The sequence below is a fragment of the Poecile atricapillus genome, chromosome 3 (genome assembly GCF_030490865.1).
Source record: "Poecile atricapillus isolate bPoeAtr1 chromosome 3, bPoeAtr1.hap1, whole genome shotgun sequence".
Classification (NCBI taxonomy): Eukaryota; Metazoa; Chordata; class Aves; order Passeriformes; family Paridae; genus Poecile; species Poecile atricapillus.
In genome coordinates, this window is record NC_081251.1 from 73,734,638 (window position 1) to 73,758,147 (window position 23,510).

The following is a 23,510-nucleotide window of genomic DNA, read 5'->3' on the forward strand; positions in this document are numbered from 1 at the left end:
TTAAGCTCCCAAAAACAGGGTGATGAATCTTTTAATATGGCTTTCTTATGAACCAATCAGCTGAATAAAAAATGAGAATGTAATTAGAACTTTCCAGACCCTTTGTGTATGCGTTTTCTCCCCAGACAGATTCTCTTCTGAATTAATGTTAATCATATTTAAATTATTTAGAAATTAATCCTGAGTGAACATGTATTGCTACCTCTTTGAGTTTTTGAATTTTAATTCAGTAATGCCTCCATTGTTGGCAGAACGTTTGTCTTGCTGTTTGTGAAGAGGTGGATGATTGCTAACTTGTACTGTAGGCCTTTGAAACTGGACTGGGGTCAGGTTGATTGCAAACACATCCTTTCTAAACAGCTGGGTAGGAATGCTGTTTAAATTTATTTTAGGTATTTCTAGGTTAATCATCAGAATATGACACAGGGTTTCTGGTCAACTTCAAATTCAGAGCAAGAGGAATTTACTCCTCTGTCTAGTTTTGAAATAATAACTCAAATAATGTGTGAAGGTTAGAGATTTTATTGGCAGATTGCTGGATGTTTGGCAATAGGTATTGTGTTCTTGACATTTTTATGATAAAACATATTTTTCAAATTTCTGGTAAATAGGATTTCAAAATGTGGCTTGCAATACAAAAGAAGGGCTTTTTACTTTGTGAAAAAATGCATCTAATATTCATCTCAGGTCATGATATGTATGATATACTAATATATTTATTAGAGGTTACTAATTAAAGTTGCTTTTGAATCATATAAAAATAGGTGCAGTCACAAGACCTTTTTGTCTTCTCTTTTGCATTAAGTATTTGTTTGGAATTAGTGCTGAAACAAGAAAAAAAGACATCATGATTTTATCCTTACTCCAAATTCTTGTCACGTGGTGGGTCATCAAAGGAAGCTGAATAGCTGGCATGCGTCCTGCTCCAGTTGGCATGTGGTTTCTGAAGGGCACAGTGCCAGTCAATACTTTTTAGTGTGGCTCCTGGGTTAGAATTTTGCATAATTTGAGTCCTATGCCTGTAGAGAACTTTCATTGTTCTTCTTGTCCCCTCAGGAGAACTGAGTCAAGATTTGGACTTTTGCCTATACTGTACTGTAAAGACAAAATGCAGTTTTGGGGCATTTTTTAGGAGGCTTCCCTTTGAAATGTTGAGACTGGATATACTTTTGTGCTTCCTTTTGAAACAGAAAATTGAACGTGGCACTGAATAGTCCATTCATATTTTTCCACTAATAACATCCTGACAGATGGCTTAATGTCTGACTGGGACAGTTTTAATAGTATCAAGAAGTCACATATTTCTGAAGGTTATAATGAATGAATGTCTTCTGAAATAAGCTGCATAAAAATCAATAGTGTGGATACAAAGCATTATCTTCAAAAGAAGCATTCTGGAAATAGGTTTTGTAGCTTTCCACTGAGAAGCAACTGCATCTTCAGTCATCTTGGAGTTTACTTTGTCAAGTGCAATTCTTGCACCCTGTAGTTAACAAATGTGATTCATTTTAAAGCCAAAAGAGGCATATTGAAATATAATTGAGAGAAATTTACCTTAAACGGCCTTTTGTATTTCTGAATATCTGAAGTATCTGACAGAGAGGAATATGTTGTCTAAACTGATTAATAGCAAAATCACATTCCTACAGGACATGGAAACAGCAAACCAAAATATGTTATTGTAAAAAAAGAGATGAAAATTCTGTCTGCCTTTTTTTCTATTGTGAGGGTATATGACCTGTTTTATAGAAGAGTTTAATGTAGTTTGATGTAGTGGCTGAAGTAGCCACTTGGTTTTATTTGAACTGCTCTGGTGTGTGTTAGTGTGAGATTTGTAGATTCTGTAAATTGGGGTTGAAAGTGTTTCCCTAACTGATTACTCCAGCTTCCACTAAAAGAACCTTTACCAAGACCTGTGTAAGACCAGACAGTCTGATCAAGCAGGTAACCTGGTTTTGAACTGTGATTGTCCTTTCCGTAATTAGTTGTGACTAGAAAATATAGAATGTTAACGCTTGCAATATCAAACCTTCTCTATATCCTAAATAGCCTAAGGTTACAAGTGAATTTTGCTGACTTTTGCTTAACTGAATACACATAATATTGTAATTTCTAACCATTTTACAAGTGGACAGTCTAAGGTTTCTGACAATCAATATTATTAAGGATGCTGGACAAATATACTGTAATTTGGTTTAGATTTCCATTTTGCTGGATTCTGTACAAAAATGTTTACCTAAAAATTTGTTGACTAAAGCAATCTTAGTGTAAAAAGAAAAGAAATGTCTGGACAGTGAGAAATGCTACTTTTTATAATAAAAATAACTCATTTTCTTTCTGTGCCATGTAGTTCTAGTTAGCTGCTTTACTTTATGTCTAATTAGGCACTAAATTTTTGTCTTTGAAGACCTTAGGGCTCTCTGAATAAATTCCAGGTTTTCAGAAATGAAGTAGGGAATGAAGGAATAAATATTTATCTCTTTAATTGCTTTCAGACTCGTTCTTATTAGCTCTCTTTGAACTGGAGCCTCTAAGAGGCACATTTTGACCCTAGTGCTGAAATTGGATTTTCTAACATAAAACTCTCTGTCCATGCCAAATCTCAAAGCCTGTGCTTGAAAAGATTGACCCATATCAGAAACCCAGAAATTTTTCAGCATAGCAGGTTGCTGCATGAATAACAAAAAATACATGGGTAATGTATGAAGTCATCTTCCTTTTTTTTTACACTTTTCAACAAAGTCTAGGATTTTGCTTACAACACTGTCTTTGAAACACACTCTAAATCCAAGATTAAATTCATACCTTCCAACTGTGAAGGCACCAGATCTTGAGGCCCCAGAGGGCAGCATCATTGAAAGGAGTCGCAGGAGACAGGATAAAGCAGTTTGATTCTTATACATAACATCAGTCTAATAACCATTTGTGAGTCCCTGAATATTAACCTTCATGCAAAATTGATTTTAGAGTAAGTTCTTATTATAAAGTGATGTTGGAAAGGGATGATGGTCTGGGGGCATATCCAAAGAGTTTTGCAAACCTGTGAGGGGTGGCTGGATGCAAACCCAAACCTGATATTGTTTGCAGGCTGAGTTATGTTCAGATGCAAGATTCTGCGTCAGGCATAACACAAACTGTAGAATTTGTTTATAGTTGACACCTTAGTTTAAGTAGCTACAGAGATTGATATTCTAAATAAAATATCAGTGCACTGAGCAATATGCTGTAATGTTTTACTACCAGAAAAGTACATTTGGAGGTTGGGCTGCCAGTTCTGTGCATCTGCTCCTCTTGCACTGCGCTGCTTCCTAATATAATCGTTGCCAAGAAGATTGTATTTCTCACCCCCCACAAATATATTATTAGTCACATTAGTCTTTCTGTGGCTCAGTTCTAATTTATAAAATGGAGATTAGAAATGGTATCTTCCTTCTCTTCTCTTATCTTTAAAAGAAGAGGTAGATGAGGCCTGTCTCAGTTTGTTACTGTTGTAATCATCTGCTCTGATCTTATTTATATGAAATACTTTCATCCCTGTGTGTCTGTGGTGTGATAAGCTTTAAAATTGCATCTGATTAGGTTGAAAATTGCATAAAACTATCTAGATACCAAGGAAGAAACACTCCAGGAAACTCCAAATGTGAATGATAAAATTGTGTGGTTGATTTTCTCCCTTTAAGAGCCCACTTCATTTTTAGGTACTAATAATATGAGGTAAAAGACTACCTTGAGGGAGTTGGCAAAGATATTCCGATACAGTTGTATGTAAATGGAAGAGATAGGACTACTTAATAGTCTAAAATGCTTTGTTCCATATCTCTTTGGAGTGTATCTTGGAGGCATCACTGAGGTTTAAATTAGGTATATTTGATATATGATATATGATATATGATAAAGTATGCTTTAATACTTTATTGGAGAAAATAGAAAGATATTTTCTTTACTGGAAAATTCCTTTAGGAAATGTAAGATATTAGAATTGTATCTTATTTATCATCTTGGTCTACACTTCATACCAGAGGGCTGGCAGAACAGAATGTATTATATGAAACGGTGGTAGCAACTATCTGAAGTATTTTGGGTTTCACTGTGATTGGTATTCCAATTTTGCTCAAGTTTTATCTTATGTGTCCATACTGTCTAACTAAGATAAGCTTTAACAGGAAACATCTGGAGAACACAGCATTAGTCATAGTTACTGTGGAAAAGGCAGGACTGACATTGCTTGGCAGATCCATAGCAGAGAATGAATGACAGAGACTGTGGCAGCCTCTATGTCAGCTGTTTATGGACAAAATCTACCCCTTCCAAAGAGGAACAGAGTTTTGTTTTAGTCTTGAACCTGAGGTTTTTGAATTCCTGGGTAGTGTGGTTGGCTGTTAGGTCTATTATCCTAGAAGTGAACAGATAAATATTGTTTTCTTAATCATACAGTCATGATTTTGGGTATGCTATTACTTGACTGTCTCTTTGGGTACATCTTTGAAGATGACTGAAACTCTTGGCCTTGGTAGGTTATTTTATGAACCATGGAGTTATATGAGTATGAACATGTTAATTGTTCATGTGTGCTTTTTGGTCAGTTCAGGCTTTTGCTTATCTAGGCCATTACACCTGAGACCTGACCACCACAAAACCAGATCAGTAGCTGAGAGAGGTGGAGGATTTTCTGATTGCTATAAATGTATTGTAATTTAACTTCTACTGAACAACTTTTTCTTTTTTTTAAACGGAATTTTATGAGTCTGTAATTTGTTACTGTGTTAACATTGAATTCTGCTAATGTTTTTAAGAGATAGGAGGAAGTGTGAGAAATTAGCCTTATTGATAAAGAAAACTAATTTTATGAAAAATACTCCATGCTCAAATGTCCTTGTAGACAAAACAGAGAGGTGAAGTAGATATGAATACCCAATGTTTGTTTTGGAATGCATGCACCAGTGAGGTGCTAAAAATATATATATATATAGTTTCATATCCACAGGGCTTGTATTTGTGTATATTGTATATTGTGGTCTCAGTTCTTGACAGTAGTTGAATTTTGGGTATCATTGGTACATCTGGTACAAAAATCTGGTTAAAAGTCCTTTGCAGCATCTGAATCTTTCAGTACTTCTGTCCAAAAGTCAGCACCAGCACACAAACAGGAAATGCAATTATTGGTGCCGTTGATACCGAGGAGAATCTTGGCAGCAGTCAGAAAAGAGCCAAAAAGGGTGTGATACAACCATGTTGCTTCATAGTGAGAGGTGAGGTAAATTTTCTTAGACTAAAATCTTCAACTTATAATTCTGTACTCTAACAACCCTACATGTGTTATGAAAGTAAAGGCAACCTAAATTCAGTGGTGCATGGTGCTACATAAATTTCATATGAAAACAAATAAAAAAATCACATACATGAGCTTTAAAATTAGCAAATTAAATAGAAAGTGAATTGGCAAAAATTACAATTTGGAAGCTTCATAAAATGGTGGCTTAGAGAGGGAAATCAGATATGGTTTATGTAATTCTTTGTGGTGAGGAAAACTCAAATGTGTTAGCTATAACTGCCAGGAGACTGATACATTTGAAAAATATCCCCTGCATCTTGAAAGATGACTGATATGTATAATATTAACTATTTCAATAATAAAGAGCATTAATAATGTTCACTGTCACTAATTGCTTTAGTTATTTCAAACGAAATCATATGGAAACTGGGATCTTACAGTACTGACTACCAGAAAGACAGCCTCCATAAGTGTCTTAAAAAGGAAAGGGACTGTGAGAGGGTGTACTGTACTCAACATTTTGGCGCCATGCTTGATTAGACTTTCCATGCTACCATGTGGTAAGTGTATAAGATATCTTGGGACTGAAGAGCATTAACCAGTGCTTAGGATACTTGTGAAATCTGTTTTACTATGTGTAGATTTGGTACCGATACCATACTATAGTTAAGGTAGTCTAACACTTTCCACTATAATTCTGTTTTCAGTTGCTTATAAGTAAGAATATTTTGGGCTGAAACTTTCCATGCTCTGTGTCTGCTTCAGGTTTACTGTTATTTTTCTTTAGTGTAAATAGTTCAGGAGCTTTTTTAGCATGAAATAGAGGAAAAATACATGGAAAAATACAATGGAATATGTGCCGCAGTATAAACAGGGAGTGATGGAGTGCAAGTCAAACACTTATATAATGTATGGGATAATGCATCAAGTTTGGTGGGACTGATGGAAGCAAATGGCCAATAATGCCTTTTTAATAACTGCAGAAATATCTTATGAAAATGTTATTTACTTATTTTTTTTATCAAGAGACTTTAACATTTTTATATTCTGTAGCTCATTTGAAATATTAGAAAAAATAGTCATAGAAAAGTGATGACATTGGCCAATCCATGCAAAACATGTGAAGAAAACATCTCTATTTGTGTAAGGTCAAATTAAGTATCTTAGTTATCAATGTTTTTTGTTTGCATGTTAGTTGTGGATTTTTTCCTGGGCTCTGTTTGTAAAATACACGCTTCAGCTTAAAGCCACAGCAGCAACAAAGGGTTTTTCTTGAAACTGGTGTTACTTTTCTGATCCCTCTGAAAAAGCTGATAACAAGTAGAATTCTTCTGTTATTCTTCAAGTATTTATGATTTGCTTCCCCCTCTTTCCTATCCCAGGAGGCTGTAGGAGTGTAGTTTGTACACAAAAGTAGTTTGACACAAATGTATATGGCCATGGGTTGGACTAGGGTAGCAATGGGAACAGATGGGAACAAGTTTCCTTTGAAGTTAGAGCGTGACAAAACAGAGGAAAGAACTTAGAGTGCAATTCTGCAGAAAAAAGTGTTAATTTATCTAGTACACTCTGCCTACCAATGCAGTAGAATTAAGCAATTTTCCATTTGGATACAAATTCCTCCACTCAAGGAAAGGCCTTTTCCCTTCTTCTCTGTCTCTTGGTACAAGCCTAGGGAAGAAAGCAGAAGCTCATGTATACTTGTAAGGTGCTAAATACACTGTAACACTCTGGGTTACGGAAAACTGACTACTCCAAATGTTCTTCAAATGTCAAGTGAAAGGAAATACAAGTAAGTATGTGGTTATGGGTCCAGGAAACTTCTTTAGAAGCTATTGGTACAGGTAAATTATTTTTACTCTTGGCTGACCCTCAGCAAGAAATGGAAAGGAAATACCAGTATCTACTGAATCAGTATTTTTATTAGACAAAACGTGTCTTAATATAAAAAAAGGGGATTGACTTTGGCTAAAGTCTAAGACATTATATGCACATAAGCATTTTGGGTATTGCTGAGTGCTTCCTAGACTATTTTTTATTTTTCATTACATTTGGTTTGCTGAAAACCTGCTCTTCCTCTGTCATTGATTTCATATTTTCAAGCTTTTTTATTCTTCTGTGACTAGTGTTATGGTATCACTTATGATTCAGTTACTGTTCTTTTCTTTTTTCTGTAGAGAAGAATATGCTAAAATAATCTAGTGAGTATAGAATAGGAAAACCATTTGGATGACATCAGAAAATATGGCAGAAGTAAAATGATGGCAGACTACAGCAGAAGAAAGTTTATACTGGCGTTATTCCTCTTCCTATGTGTGTTAGTTCTGTTAAAATACAATTATCTTTGGGGTTTATGTTTTGTTTTGTTTTTAAACTTTTGAAGTTAAAAATAAATGTACTTTCAATCTTTAACCAAGTTAACTTTTATTCTCAGAATTTAGACTATTACTGGCTAGTTTAAATACCTGTGGCTAGAGCTACTTAAACAGAAGCTGGTTTTATACACTTTTGATGATGTTTTTCTTTTAATCAGATTTTTTTGTCTTACCTGTCAAAATTACTCAGAAAATTACTATTTTCCTTTCAGTTATTGGAAGAGAAGATGATAGCTGCCACAACATAATAAACTATTCTTGAATCTATCTAGAGACTCTGGCCCTTTTTCTGTTGAAGTTGAACCATAACACCTAAATATTTAGGATTTATGGGGCTAGGAATACAGTATCAGAGAGACCTTTAGCAGTAATTCCATTAGCATATATTTTTAAGAGAGATGTGCAATGGGCAGGTTGTGTTCCCAGCCATGTTCTGTGTGTTTTGCCTAGCAGCTGTTCAATATGAACACAGTCTTTGTGGTAAAGGTCAGAGGAAAGGGCTTCCCCATATCTGGTCTTTCCCGTGTCTTCCAATGCCTACAGGTTAGCTACAGGTGGGCTTCTACCAGTAGCTGCTTGTCATGACTTTCCTCCACTGAATCTGGTTATACAATGTGACAATTTGGAAAAGTGCTGCATCCCAGCTTAGTCTCTAGCCCAGGGCTAAGAATCTTTTCTTGAAAGGTGGGAGGTAAGGGTTTGAATGCTTTTTAGACTCAGAAGTTTGACTACAGCACCAAATACACTCGCCAGATTACAGTGAAGCTGCACGACTGCCTCACAGCATTTTTTTAAATAAAGGTATGAGCCAAATGGTTGATTTAGAAACTGTGTGGAAGAGCATAAATTACCAGAATACCTGGGTTTAACAAACTTTGAAGTTTTGTTCAAAAAATTGAAATATTATCACATCTCTTCCACAGAGTGGAACAGGGACATAAAGATTAAGCCAAAAATGAACATGGTCCTTCCCAAATTAAACTGAGGACCTGAAATGGAAAATTAATTTTTATTGGATAATTTTGGCAAAGTTCTGTATGCCACTAGATTACGATGGAAAAATTTCAGCTTCACTAACCATGCTTCTCTGTGATATATTCTCTTGGTTAAAAGATGGAGCATATTTCTTTGTGAATCAGAGCATTTTGTGCTCTTGATTCTTTCTCTTCTTTATTCCTCCTTCCATTAAAGGGGGGGAGAGTAGGCTTTAAGAGAAGTAATGCCAACCTAGTGTCATGGTGAGGGTGGCTGTGAAAATCCTTAGAACTTTAGGCTCCTCTGACACCAGGGCAACTAAGGCTCATATAAAAGGAGCGGGTTCGATGGAGTGCCCGAAAATGAAATAACTTTCATAGGGAAAATAAATTAGGGACAAGGCCCATAAACTGCACACATATAGGGACAAACTCCAAAAGACCAGAAATCAAGGGGAAGTAATAATATATACACTTGGGAGAAGAATGTTCTAGAATCATAACCTCATAGGAAAAACAAGTAACCAATAGGGGAGCAGAAGTTGGACTAATCAGCTTAACTTAATAACGCTAGGGGATGATGGGTAGGTCTCTCAAGCTTGCCCTGACCTAACAAATGTTTCCCAGGGCTTGAAATTAACGTCTGGTGCTTCAGGGGTGAAGTCTTTCCGGCCCTGTGTCCCAGCAAGGCCAATTCCCACAACCTGCTTTGCTAGAACCATGTGTAAGTTGTGCAGAGTTCAGGTGACTTACTGCATGCATCAAACACATGAATTCTGATTTTATTATCTACAGTGCAGTTCTATTCTGTTTAAGATCTTGTTTCTAAAAAAAAGTTATGTAGTGTGTTAAAAAAAACATTACATATTTGTCCTGTTTTGGTCAGTTCCAAAGGGGATAGATGTTTTCAATAGCTATAAGGAGTAGGATTTAATTTTATGATGCAAACACTTCAAACTGTCCTGACATTACTGAATATTTTGATATTGTTGAACCATTTTGACAAGAGATCCTTGGGATTTCAAAGGGCTGTTTGGTAAGAATGACTTCTCCCTGTTTTCACAAATACCCTTTTATTAGTGAGGTGTTTCGAAGCACCCTGTTCTGGAAAGTGCAGTGCATCTTGTAATGTTTTGTGCTTACTTCTCACTTAGTGTACTCCTTTCCTTTCTGGAGTTTCCCCAAAATTTAGACTTCTACAGCATCTTAGCTCTCATTTTCTTGAGAGTTGCATGTTCCAATTAATTATGTGAGCATGACCTCTGCAATTTGTTCTGGAGCTGTGGTGGTGGAGTACAACCTGACTGCAGTCTCTACACATGATCCTTGCTGAAGTGTAAAGGTCATTTCCAGCACTCTGTTCATGGAAGGAAGACCTGTTGGTAGTCTGGACAACAGGGTTGTGTGATATGGAGTGTGACAAAACTCGGTATGAAGAGAGCACAATATTATGGGTACTGAGATATCACATAAGTGTCAGCATCTGATAATTTTGGTACTAGTTGAGTCATGGTGTAGTATCATCAGAATGAAGAATGGAAAGCCTCTGTGGAGGGAGGAGATGGATAAATGTGGTGTTACACCCTGTAAAATAAGGGAAGAGTACTATTATATTTGAACTCTGAACCTTCTCTGTTTAAACCAAATAGCTTCACAATATTGTAACCTGATTATGTTGTGAATGACCCATAATGCCTCTTAATACTTTTATGTCAATAAAACAACTAGAGGTATTTACAAGGAGCTTTTCTTCGGGTTTTTTTTTTTATGGTAACTGAAAAACACTTGAGCTGTCCTGTGTGCAGGCTGATTATACTAATTCATGATCTTGTACTTTCATTTAGAGGAAAGAATTTCTTGTCTACATAGACATCACAATGCTTTCCTTTGTGTCGTTACTTTCATGTCTCTTGTGAGCTGATCATGTTGCAAATGGTGGAAATCACAGTAGCTATGTTATGGCCATGTATTTCAAAACAAACAAAAATTGCTACTTTTATAGCACTACCAATGACAATTCATTATTATAACAGATTTCCTGATATATTTTAGACTAGGGAGAAAAGTCTTACTTTTTAAAGAAGGACTTGTGATTTAAAAGTATTTGCTGTATCCTTTTAGGGAAGAGACAATGATTTTAGCACATTGCTGGAGACTCAGTTTCTTTCTCAGTATGGCAATATCTGTGTGTAATGCTACAAAAGATACAGAGCTTAAAAATGACTACCTACATTTTTCTGTTTTCAGGTACTCCATTTATACCAGTAGATGGTTCTAATTCCATATCAGGGTCTGTGTCCAGGATATGTGAGGTTTATAACATGGGTCCAAATAAGTAGATTTACATTTAGCTTATTTTTTTTTTTGCGTCCCAGTGAATATGGCTGTGAGTAGAATATTTGACATTGACAACAGTCCAATGTTTCTTCAGTGCTGGTTAGGACTAGACAGTTTTTGGTGTTGAATGATAGGATTTTTTTTCAGAGTAGTGCATTAAAGGTTTTTCAGAACAGGCATTGATCCATGAATCTTTTCATAAATTGGGAAGGAAGACTGTTGAGTCCACAAGTTTTTGGGATGGGTACCTTGTAGGTATTTGCTGTCTTCTAGGAGAGGTTCAGCTGCCTTGAGTCAGAATGATTAAATTTATTTTAGTTTAAAAACTAAATTCATAAAAACTTAAGTGACAGGGTAATACACTGCTGTAATAGAGTCTATACACACTTTGGTTTAGTTTGTGTTCTAAGTTCCATGTTCATTAATGGCAGAGATAAGGATCTTTAGGTTTTTTATTGAAACTATAGAGTTTGGATTATCATCTTTGACTATTTTTTGCATGCTTTATAATTAATTCTATCTTTTGAGATACAAATTTTATTTATAATGTACCAAATAAGATAACATGTCATGTCTGTTTTAGTATGCCTTATATATGCATAGTCTATCCTACAAATAATTGTTTTACTAGATAACGAATAGTCTAAAACAATCCCATGTGTCTGCATGTGGCTCTCACAAGTGTTTCATGTGTGGAAAATCTATCCTACAGGATTTATTTAAAAACTGTAATTTTTTTTTTTTTCTGGTAAAATAATGCCGATTCAATATCACAATACTACCATTTTCATAGTATCAGTATGCCCATGACTTTCAGTGAATTTTGCGATGGTTTCCTGATGCAATTTTGCATTGGCACTTTTTCATTATTTGAGCCTGCACCAGTAAAAATTTAATTTTCTCCTTGGAAAGCACTTTTCCCTTTTTCTTTTGAGAAACAAAGTCAGGCAGTATACCTTTTCTCATTGATGATACCTGCAGTAGTTGTATTATGATTGAATTGGTATTGAATTCTATGCTGTTCAATTAAACACAAAAAATTACCTGTATAGAAACTGAAAAATTTTTACTTAACATTAGAATTATCTAATTTAGAAAGGTATTAGATTACATTTAAAAGAAAATATTTAAATTCCAAAGAACATAACTTAAAATAGATTTTAAATATATTAAAAATATTTAAAATATATTTTAATTTTTTTATCTGCTTCTTAAAGTACAGCTAATGTCAATTATTTATTGGGGAAAGAGTGTGTTATTATTTCTAAATATATTATTATTATTATTATTATTATTATTATTATTATTATTATTATTAATTACTGTAAGTATTTGCTAAATTATAAATTTCAATACTAAGATATTGATGACTTTCATATCTATTTAGCTACGATTAAAATAGTCTAACTTCTCTTTAGGCTGCATATTTAGTATTCCTATACTATAATGTAAAGCTTCTAGAATGTGGTTACTTTTTTAATCAACTCATTGTTTTTTAGGCTTACATATATGAAATGCGTTCAAGCACTTTTTTACGTAAACTGGGGAGACACACAGAATCTGTAATCAATGTCAGTTTTAATCCCTCATCTCCACAGGTAAGCCATTGCTTTTTTTCCTCTTTGTAATGTAAGCATACAAAAGAACTGTAATTTTATAATTTTAAATTTATAAAATAACAGAAGAACACCTCATTGTCATCTTGCTTTTTATTCTGTAGTCTTCTCTTTTATTTATGTGCCAATGTGTTGTGCATCTGTTGGGCTGTTCATCTACTTCCAGCTGTAGTGAGGTTATTGTGCCAATTATAAACTCATGCAAAATTCCACACGAATACAGAGAAAAAATGCCCCAATTAAGGGCCTGCAAAGAAGTCTTCTTGCCTGGGAATGCTTCTGAACCTGTACATGTTGAATGTTGGCAAAACGTACATGTGAAATTGCCTGAATAGAATGTTAATTCAGAGACTGTAGGAGAGAAATAAGTAGGGACAGGGAAATGACAAGGGCCTCAGGCTTGCTGGCCTTACTCAAAGGCCTGAAAGATTTAAAAAGCAACATTATTTTAAGTGTGCTGTGTCAGAATAGCTATTGAAATAACTTTTTCACAATATTTTGGAAAACTATTACTGTTGTTCTTTGAGCCTTTTAGATATCAATAGGTGAAAAGTACTTCAAAGAAATTAGGCATTATGCAGTAACAATTTCTATTTTTTTGGTGATTATTATACTGTGCTAACAGCATTATATTTCAATGTAATGGTTTAATTGTAGTGCAGCAATATATAAAAAAGGTTTGTTTTCTAAATTTTATTTTGACGCCCAAGCTTCCCTGCAACTAGTTTATCATGTGAATTCTTTGCATGCTGTTTTTTATCCTATGGATTTACCTTCTTTGTTTTCATGTATTGAATTTGCCTTGAAGCCTTATACTTTCTACTTTTTTTCCTTACTTGAAAGACACAACAGTGGTCACTATATATATTTATGTAAGAGTGGACAGTAGCTTCCGTTTACTGCCTCCTCACCACTGACTTGTTCCTATTAAAGATACTTAACAGAGTAAATAAAATTCCTTTATTTGTAAATATAGATGCTAGCCCTTCTGTGATTTTAGAATTTCTGGAAGTTTTATTCCTTATGTATATATTGTATGAGCTGAGAAATTGTTGATTGCTGTCTTAGGATGAACATTAGGTATTTTTGGTCTTTGGATTCAGCAATGTTATGTTCAACCAAATGGCCTGGTTTATAAAATTTTGTACCAAAATTAAGAGTAGTGCAAGGTTTAGCACTGAACATATTTCTGCAAAAAATATACACTATAAGAATAGAGTTGACTGTAGTGTAGCATTCTGATCTGTGGTCCAGCTGATGGAATGCATTTTTGTGGAAAATGTCTGATTGGATTTAAGTTGTTAAAAGTCTGGAGGCTCAACTGCAGTAGTGGTATGAATCAAGACTTGGAAATAGCTAAGTTTAAGAAAATCAGCTGTTGATCAAGGGGGCACAATCTACAAATGGTGTAAAATAAACTTTGGCTGTGGCTCCAAGTCAGACTGGTACTGGAGTGTGCCTTGGGGCACAAAGCCTCTAATACTGAATTCTATGAAACATCACACAGTCAATTAAGTATTATAGTTAGAGCCAAATCTGAAGTTCAAGAGCCACAAACCATTTTCTTGAAGACCTCTTTCCTGAGAAACGAGGTGTGTGGTCTTGAAGCAGCTGATGACTCCCCATAGATACTGTTGGAGGGAGACTTTGAAGATGATTTTATCAGAAACACTTTACTAAAAAGCAAGGAATGTGCAAAACTTCTGCAAATTTACAGATGAAATGTAAATTTGATTAACCAAATAATTCTGCATAATATGCAGTCCAAAATGCTTTCTAAGTAATTATTTTGGGGGGAGTTACAGAAACAAAAAACAAAACAAAAAAACCAAAAATCTACCTGGGCTTTCCAAAATAGAATATAGAATATAGAATATAGTATGAAATTACATTGCAAGGCGCTAGGAGATGCTGCTAAGCAATGCAATGATAAGCTTGTAGAGTAGAAAATAAAACCACAAATCAGTCAGAAAATAATAATCCCATATCTTGAAAGAAAGACTATGTATTAGGCAGTCAGAGTTTCCAATAGTGGAAGATTTTTGTACCCATTGCTTCCACTGGTTAGGGATTTAAAACTGACTCTATTCTTTTTTCATCCAATGTTTGAATGAATGCAGTTAAGATTTATATTGGGATCTGAATAGCCACTGTATAAAGAAAGCCCCATTTCATTCAAAGGGAAACTCTGGCAGGAGAAAGAGAAATGGGTGAAAACAGAAAGTGGCTGATGAGTGAAATTCAGACATTATAGTTAAGCTTTCTGCTATGGAAACATCCAGTGAAAAATGAGATGTTCTGTCAGTGCTCCCGTTCAGTTGTTGTTTGCCCAGCACCTGTCCAGAGGTAGCTTATTCCAGCCACTTGCATAAGTGTTCTTCCAGAAAGGAGGGAAAAGCCCTGGATAGATATGTTATTGTTACAGGGGGCATTGTTGCTTTCATCATATGGTGATCTGCAATGATTTATGAAATGATTAGTATGAAAGCTGGAGAAGGGGAAAAAGTTAGAAAATTTGCATTTATCTCAATTTGCAAGATGATTTCTCAGTTTTAGCTCCTTATTACTACTTCCTGGTTTTCACTCACTGTTCAAAACTTAAGTAGGGAAGAATGTTTATCTTACCAAAACAATTAATAGAATTTCAATCTATTTCAGAGAATATGCATTAGGGTAATTGTAGTGTTTAATTATAATAACTTTAGTTATTAACTATAACACATTTGAATCAGTCAGTTAAAAAAGGGGTGAGTCATTTCTTTCAAATATGGAAAGAATAAATAATCTGTTTTTGAAGCAGGATAAAAACGAATGGGGACACTGTTCTCATCTGCTGGTTTTGTGAAGTTAAATATTGGTATATGCTGTGATGGAAGTTGTTTTTTCATGACAGAATCATGACTTCAAAATCAGCGTGCATTGCTAGCACCCTATTGATATACTGAGAGGTAGTTTCATGCTTTTGCTGAGATGACTGCACTTGCAGTCAGTCAGCTGGCCTGGCTGAGGACCTTCTGATGCAGAGTATGATTAAAATTGGGCAACAAATCAGATATTACCAAGAAAGAGAGTGAGACTATTTAATGTTTTTCCTATTTAAAGAGAAGCCAGCATGTTATCATGTGTCTTGATATTAACTCTAAAACTCTATGCTCATTTCATAAACCTGTTCTCTTTCATTAAATATTCCTTACACAGTTTAAGAGTAATGCAGTCTTTGTAGGAGGACTATCTTTGCCAAAGACTGTAATGCAGTTTATGTCTGGTAAGAAGATATTTCCTTTACCAACATCCAGCCAAAGGAGAAAGTTGCATTGCATTAAAAAGAAAAAATAGAGCCTCCTACTAGCCTCTTCTGAGGTTAAATGTATCTCTGTCCTTGTCTTCTTGAATTGTTAGCTAAATCTATGTATTCACATTTGGTTAATCTCAATGAAGTGAATGAAGATATGGAATGGAAATTTCCTAAATCTAACTACCATACCAGTTTAATTTTTCTATTCAAATTACTGAAGTATCAGTCTGATTAAATGTTATTAATATTTTATTTTTATTCACCATCATGTTTAATATTTCTCTTTTTCATCCTCAAATATACAGATTTATTATGATGGTATTAATAAAAAAAACAAAGGGACAGCAGTTAATGCAATTTGTCCTAATCTTTCACGGGTTTTTACAGATCAACTTGTAAACAAGTACCAAGATACTCATGTGAAGCAGTCCAAGGTAGCTGCATGTGCCCTTTGTTATTCTGTAAGACTCTAAGATTTATGAGAGGTAGAAACTGGGGTAAAAAGATCTCTTCAAAAGGTAACAGCATCTGGAGTATTGTTGAGCAAACAAATCATTGTGGCATGAATTAAACTTTGCGGTTTTTTAATGTAAGATAGTGCTTTTAAAAAAAAATTATTAGCAGTCATTGACTGATACAACTGTGTATCACAGTTCAACATGTTAAAAATCTTGAGATTGTCTTCAGGTTTGGAGAATTGCATAACCATTTAATTTTCAAACTTTCAACAGTTAAATGGATTTAGAAATTGAGTCAAAGCCGAGAAGTGCCAGTCTACGTATCTTGGGGGAAAAGAGGATCTTCAGCTCTACCCACCTTTGGGAGATTCTCAAAGCAGACTTGGTTTCCTACATAGTCTTTTTTGGCTGCTGCCTTTAAACCAGAGGTTATGTTTGCAGATCTTGGCCTTTTCTGTCTTTAAAACTGGTTTGACAGAAAAGAACACAGAGCTTTGGCCTGTTCCACTCTCCTGCTACAAGGGTGGTTGAGCCTGTGGATAATTAGGCTGTTATTGTGACACAGCAGATAGTCCTACTGAATTTATTCCAATCCCTAATTCAAAATTAGGAGTTCATCACTGAACATGTATGTCTCTGTTTATAGCAGAAAGATAATTTCTTTTTAGCTACTAATAAACTCCAATAATGTTGTGTATCGATATATTAAAATATGAATTGATGTTGTTTAGTGCAAAAATTGTTTATACCAAAAAATTATTGCAAGTAAATATGAAAACATGTGAAGAAGGATGGCAGATTTTAAAGGAGAAAAAAAGAGCCATCTATAAGCTAGAAAGGACAATATAATTCAGTTTAATCATTGACTGCTCCATGCATTTTAAGTGTGTTGCCAGCAAAAAACAGCTGTACACACATGATTTTAGATAAATATACTTGCAGAGGCAAGCATCTCAATTCATAGCATATTTGTCATAAAATCTTTATAGTAGTTTGTACAAGGGTAGATACTTTATTGAATGGCACTGATAGGCTGAAAGGGCTGGTATGGAATAATCGGTTACTCCATTGCTCAATGTGAATTTTATTTACCAAGTATCTAGACAAGCTTCCCTGTGGACTGGAGAGAGAGAGGATTGGCTGTGAGTGGGAAGGAAAAGCACTAACTGTAGTCATGGGGATAATTTGGAGGACAGACAGCTTGGAATCTGTCAGAGAGTAAAGAGAGAATGGTGGAGACTAAGAACTGGAGGAAAAGAACATATGAATGGAGTGAAGTGATGATGTTGGAGAGATGAAGAGAGTGCCTAGAGGGAGGGAACGAAAGCCCTAAGTAAGAGATGAAAGCGGCAAGGTTAAGAATTATAGTTTATGCACTTCTAGTTAAGCCTTTTTTCTGAAAAAGATAGGAAAAGTGAGATGCCTGTGACCAGGTTTTCAGAGCTGCTGAGAGCCAGAGGTTGCTCTTGACTTAACAGTTCTGAAAACTGGTGTGTTCAGGGTCTCAGAAAAAAACCCCATATTTTTGAAGGAAAGAAAGGGAAGCTTCCAGATGAGATAAACCTCACCTGCTCCCTTCACACATTACACAACTCTCTTGTAGGAGCCAAAAACGCAATATTGAAAGGCATAAGCAAGTGAGCATCTGCTTTTCATGCTCCATGAAGGGGCATGTAGAAAAGTATTTTGTGAAATGTACTTTGAATGCAGTCTTCTCCTTTGTCTGGAGAAGCTGAAGTGAGGAAGCTTTGCCAAACAGGAAGAACTAAAGGACTAATGGTTAGGAGTTTGTTCAGCTACGTTTCTATAGAGAAATAGAATTTACAGTTTAATTCTCTTATGTAGCACTTTAGGAAGCTGTCAGGGTGTCTTCTTTCTCTTTCTTGAAAAGTGCTGGATTTAACTTACTCAACAGATAGTATTCATAGGATGGAGTTGAATTAGAAACCATTTTATGGGAAGTTACAGTTCTAAAGTTTCTGGGCTTTTAATGTAGGACAGGTACAAAACTTTTTCCTCCATTACAATTAAAATTTAGGTATTTGCATTCCAAGAATATTCTCCCTTCTTACATAGTCTTTCAGAAATTTAAAGCCAAATTAATTGGCAGTCATGGTACAAATGTATAGTGGATTATAACAAATCAGAGTCCAACCATTAAAAATATATTTAGATTAAATACAAGCAAAATGAAGTGTGGAATATGCTGCATTCTAAATGAGCTTTTGGAAAAGGGAGAGCTAAGTTTTAGCTAACAGAATAAATATGAGAAGAAAAACAGACTCAACTTCTGTCTTAAATTAAAATAGCAACATAAAATGATTCCAGCTGACTGATGAAGTATGATATAGCCACACCAAACATCTTGGCCCAGCTCCTGGTTGTATCTGAACTGTGTTCAGCATAAAGGGAGAAGGGTGCGAAGCAGAAATTCTTTAAAGCTGCCTTTTGTGCCTCTCTTCTTCCAGTCCACTTCATAAAGTACAGCAGTCTCAGAAGTGCTTGATTCGGGACTCCCTAATAAGTTTTCACTGTGAGCTGATCTGGCAACTGGGAGGACTTTTGCTTTGCCTTCTTGCTTTCAGGGCTGTACTGTGTAGTGGGGTGGGCAGGGAAAAGTAGGTGTTGATAGCCCCCTTTTCTTATCTCATAGAATTATTCAACATCTGCAATCTCCACTGTTCCTAGCTGCTGTGCTTCTGAAGAGTGGTGTTTGAAATATTTAAAAATTATGGTAATACATGCATTAAAATGCTGATATTATCACCTGAAGGGACTGGTTAATCTGTGCTTTTTCATAAATCATTCACAACGTATCTGTCAGGAATATTGTAGCTGCTGAGACACTGTGACATGCTTTTTTTACAGAACTATAGCTGTATTCTACCCAGCTACTTAATTGCTCATGTAAGAACATTTCTTGAAAGAAATAGATAACTTCCTTGCTGATATATCCTGCTGTACCACCATACCATACCATACCGTACCGTACCATACCGTACCATACCAGAAATAAACACAAATCTGAGACTTATTCCAACATTTAATGCCTTCATTTCTGCTCCTCTGCTAACATCTAGGGAGAATCACACTGACTCTGCCACTGCCTTTTTCTCCTGTGACCAGATAATGAGTGACCAACACTGTTCATTGCAGAGAGAAGCTAGATCTGGAGAAAGAAAAATGACAATTATGAAGACTCTTTTAAAATGTCAGTGTAATATGTATGTGATTCTTTAACCTGAATCATAGAATGTCTTGGGCTGGAAGGTACATTAAATACAATCTATTTCCAACCACTCTGCCATGGATCCTCTGCCACCCATAAGACCAGGCAGCACAAGGCGCCACCCAACTTGGTATTTAACCCTTCCAGGGATGGGGCATACACAACCTTCCTGACCAACCTGTGCCATTGCTTCACTACTCCCTGAGTAAAGTATTTCTTCCAAACATCTAACCTAAATCCCTCTTTTAATTTGAAACCATCCCCCCATGTCCTAGCACTTTCTGACTGTATAAAGCTCACTGTCCTTTTCTATAAGACACTTTAAGTGGTGAAAGACCTCAATAAGATCTTCCTGGAGCCCCCTTTTCTCCAAGATGAACAACCGCAGCTCTCTCAGCTTGTCTTAGGAGAGGTGCTCCACTCTGATCATTTTGTGGACATACACCAACAGGTCCACATCTTTCTTGTGCCAAGGACCCAAGAGCTGGAGGCATTATCCCAGGTTAGGTCTCTTTGAGAGCAGAGTGAAGGTGGAGAATCATTTTACCTGCTGGCCATGCTTCTTATGCATAGCCCAGGATTTGGCTGGCCTTCTGGGCTGTGAGCACACACTCTTGTCTCATGTTCAGCTTCTCATCCTCAAGAACCTTCAAGTCCACCTCTGCAGGGCTGCTCTCAATTAGTTCTTGCAATCTTATGGCTGAATTGCTCTGACACAGGTGCAGCATCTTGCACTTGGACTTACTGAATCTCATGAGTTCTCAGAAGCCCACTTCTCAAGTTTGGCCAGATCCCCCTGGACAACATCCCTTCTTTCTGTTACGTCAGTGGCACCACTCAGCTTTCACACTTGCTGAGGTTGCAGTCAATCCCACTCTTTTAAATGACAAAGATATTAGAGACCACCAGACCCAGGATGGAGCCCTGAGGGACAGCTATCATTACGGGCCACCACCTGGACACAGAGCCACAACAGTCTGGCTGTGCCCATTCAGCCAATTCCTTATCCAGCCTTCATATCCACCCTTCAAATCCATGTCTTTCTAGTTGGGAGATGTCGTGTGGGCTCTTGTCAAAGGCCTTTGCACACATATAGGTAGATGACAACCATTGACAAAAATTGTGGACCATTGCAGTCATTCCACCATAGGAGGCCTTCACGTCCTGTGAGGAGAAACTGAGGACTTTGAGCTTGTCTGATTTGGAGAAAAGAGGCTGAGCAGTGACCTTATTGCTCTCGACAGCTTCATGAGGAGGGAACATGAAGAGTGAGGTGCTGATCTCTCTTCCCTAGTGTCCAGTCACAAGACATGTGAGAACGACTCAAAGATATGTCCATTAGAGGAGGTTTAGAGTTGATATGATGAAACCTTTCTTTACAGAGAGGATGGTGAAACACTGGAGCAGGTCAATGCACCATACTTTAATATTATATTTTAATTTTTGTCCAGCCCTGGAATGATGAAAGAATTGGGTTAGATGATCCTTATAGGTCTCTTCCATTTTAATTCTGTTCTATTATTTTTAATTCTAATTAAAATTTTAATTTTAATTTTAATTTTAATTTTATTCTTTCTATCTTCTCCTTTCCCTAGCAGTACATGCTGAGGAAATCTCTCATATTTCTTCCCAGCCCTGCATTAGTAGAAGGGACTGAATGCTAATCATGTTCCAGCCTAGGTGTTGGTTGTGTCCCTTTGTGGGAAAAAGGCATGAACCTTCTGATGGGTGTGTGAGCTGTGGATCATCTTATTTGAAGGACTGAACAAATCTGCAAAAAGCATGTGGGAAGTGCGGGTTTTTAAAGTTTGTCATGGTTTTAAAGCAGAAAATTTAGAAATTACTAGAAAATTTACTTATTTCTTGCTGTGGGATATGGAGCAAAACAGGCTTAAAACTTAAAAGGAATAAAGAAAGTTTATTAACAAAAACTATAACAAAATCAGAATAAAACTTCCAGAAAACCCTTTTCTCCCCCACTACCCAACCATTCCTTTGTTCACATGACAACACAGAGACAAAAAAACTTTGGTGGTTAAACAGTCCTAATTCTTGCTAGAGTCTTCTCATCAGCCTTTGTAGAGAAACAGAAGTACTTTTCTGCTAATCTATGGAGTTTCTCACAAGGAAACTAATTTTCTTCATAGCTTTCTATTTCTCTGATGCCAGCAGCCCGGAAATCTGCCATCAGTTGAATCCTCCCATTTCACATCACTGTTATGGGTCAGTGAGTCTAGGGATGTTATTTTAAAGGATGAGTTATTCAAAGGCAAAAGTTCTCTTCATCTGGTTTTGTAAGCCTCTCCCTGGAAACAGAAGTTTTCTCTTTGCCTCTTAAAGGCCACAAATCTTCAACTATTACTTCTCCCACTCTGTTCCAGCACTTCACTGTATCACAACTACTTCACCATTTGCTCAAAATCCATACTTTGAAACACTCCATTCCTCCCAATATACTCTGTCATGAATTAAAGGAGTTTTTTTCAGAACACTATTGTACATCTCCATAGCTTTAACAGAAAAATATTCCAGCTTATTAAAGCATCTCTTTATTCTCTACCTCTTCTGAAGCTTAATTCCTTTCTTTACTGTCTCTGATAGTTTATAAAGTCTCTTTACATGTTGATCACTCTCTTTTTCTCTCTCTGGATAAAAGGATTAATCTGCAAGTCTCATCTGGGTAATGAAAAGGTTAAAATCTTGCCCAGGCTTTGTAGATGGTTCTGTGATCTCTGCTGGAGCAGCAGCTGGAGTTGTCTGCGATGGAAGATTCTTCATGGCTGCTCTGGAGAGTGTGGTCACTGTCTCAGCCTGCCGCAGGTCAAGAGCTTTTTTTCCTTTCTTTACTCGGCAGTCTCTGGTGAATTCAGTCACAGCAAAAACAAAACTGCAGCTGAGCCAGGGACCGGCCTGGCCCGGCCAGGGCCCGGGGCAAGCCCCGCAGGCCCCATCTCCCGGCCGGGAGCCGCTGGGCCCAGCCCAGCCCCCGCCTGGGCCGCATGGGCTGGGCAGGGAACGGGAGCCAGCTAAAGCTCAGTTGCCTTTCACAGCCAGGAAACAAAGAGACAAAGAAATTCCCAGGCTTAGGTCTTAAGGTGGTGTTCACAGGTTGATCTCACTTTTCAATGGTTAAAACTGCTGTCAATTCTTAGAAATGGCCAGTTGTTGGCTAGGAGAAAAAAACTCCCACCAGCCTCCAGCAGTTTTAACTTCCTTAGATGTTTTTCTTTGTTTTCTTGAATGCCAATCTATCACAGTGTTCATCAAGTTCAGCTGGGTTTCCTCAGAATGTCAAACTGCTGCATTCTCTGACACTTGCAAGGCTCAAAGGCAAACTGCTCAGTCTGAAGCACGGTGTGCTCCTGAACTAAATAGTTGCAAATGTTTTTGAGGTGAGCAATACCAATACCTGTTCATTTCCCTGTGGATTTTTCTTTTCCTGTAATTTTAGAAATGCCTGACCTGTTTTCTGGGGGAAAAAAATGCTAAAACAAGAGAGCTTGAGAACAGCAGTGCTCATCAGAGCAAAGGTCCATTGGCCCAATGCTCTTCTTCAAACCGGCCAACCATTATTGTCTAAAGGAAAGCTTATGAGTTGTGTAGGTCTTCTGCCAGTATCCAGGGAGTGTAGGTCTCCTGCAGGGATTGGAGTTCTCTGTAACCTCCAAGAATGCCTGCCAAGGACCCAGGGATGTATCTCAGCTCATCCTGGGCCCTGCAGTCCTGTCCGAGAGATGTTGTAGGTGTGTCCACTTCTGACCTTGTTTCCTTGGTGGGCCTGGGAACTACACTGCAAATAGCTGCTCTATGGACACCTCAAACTAGGTCACAGCTTCTCAGGCATAGCTCCAGGCATAATATAATTATTCTGTTTTATTCTATTTCCTGTACTCACCATGAGCTGAGTGACGATGCGAGTGTCATTTGCCTGAAATGCCATGGGTTTTCAGCTCC

The 23,510-nt window shown here is 36.7% G+C and overlaps 1 protein-coding gene across 1 annotated transcript in view; it reads left to right on the plus strand.

Moving 5' to 3' along the window:
• Nucleotides 1–23,136, plus strand: part of WDR27 (WD repeat domain 27) — a 63,087-nt gene extending 39,951 nt beyond the window's left edge. Inside the window, exons 24-25 of the mRNA XM_058835717.1 lie at nucleotides 12,458–12,556; nucleotides 23,008–23,136. Coding sequence (XP_058691700.1) covers nucleotides 12,458–12,556; nucleotides 23,008–23,136 — 228 coding nt within the window. The remainder of the gene's footprint in view (nucleotides 1–12,457; nucleotides 12,557–23,007) is intronic.
• Nucleotides 23,137–23,510: the final 374 nt, after the last annotated feature.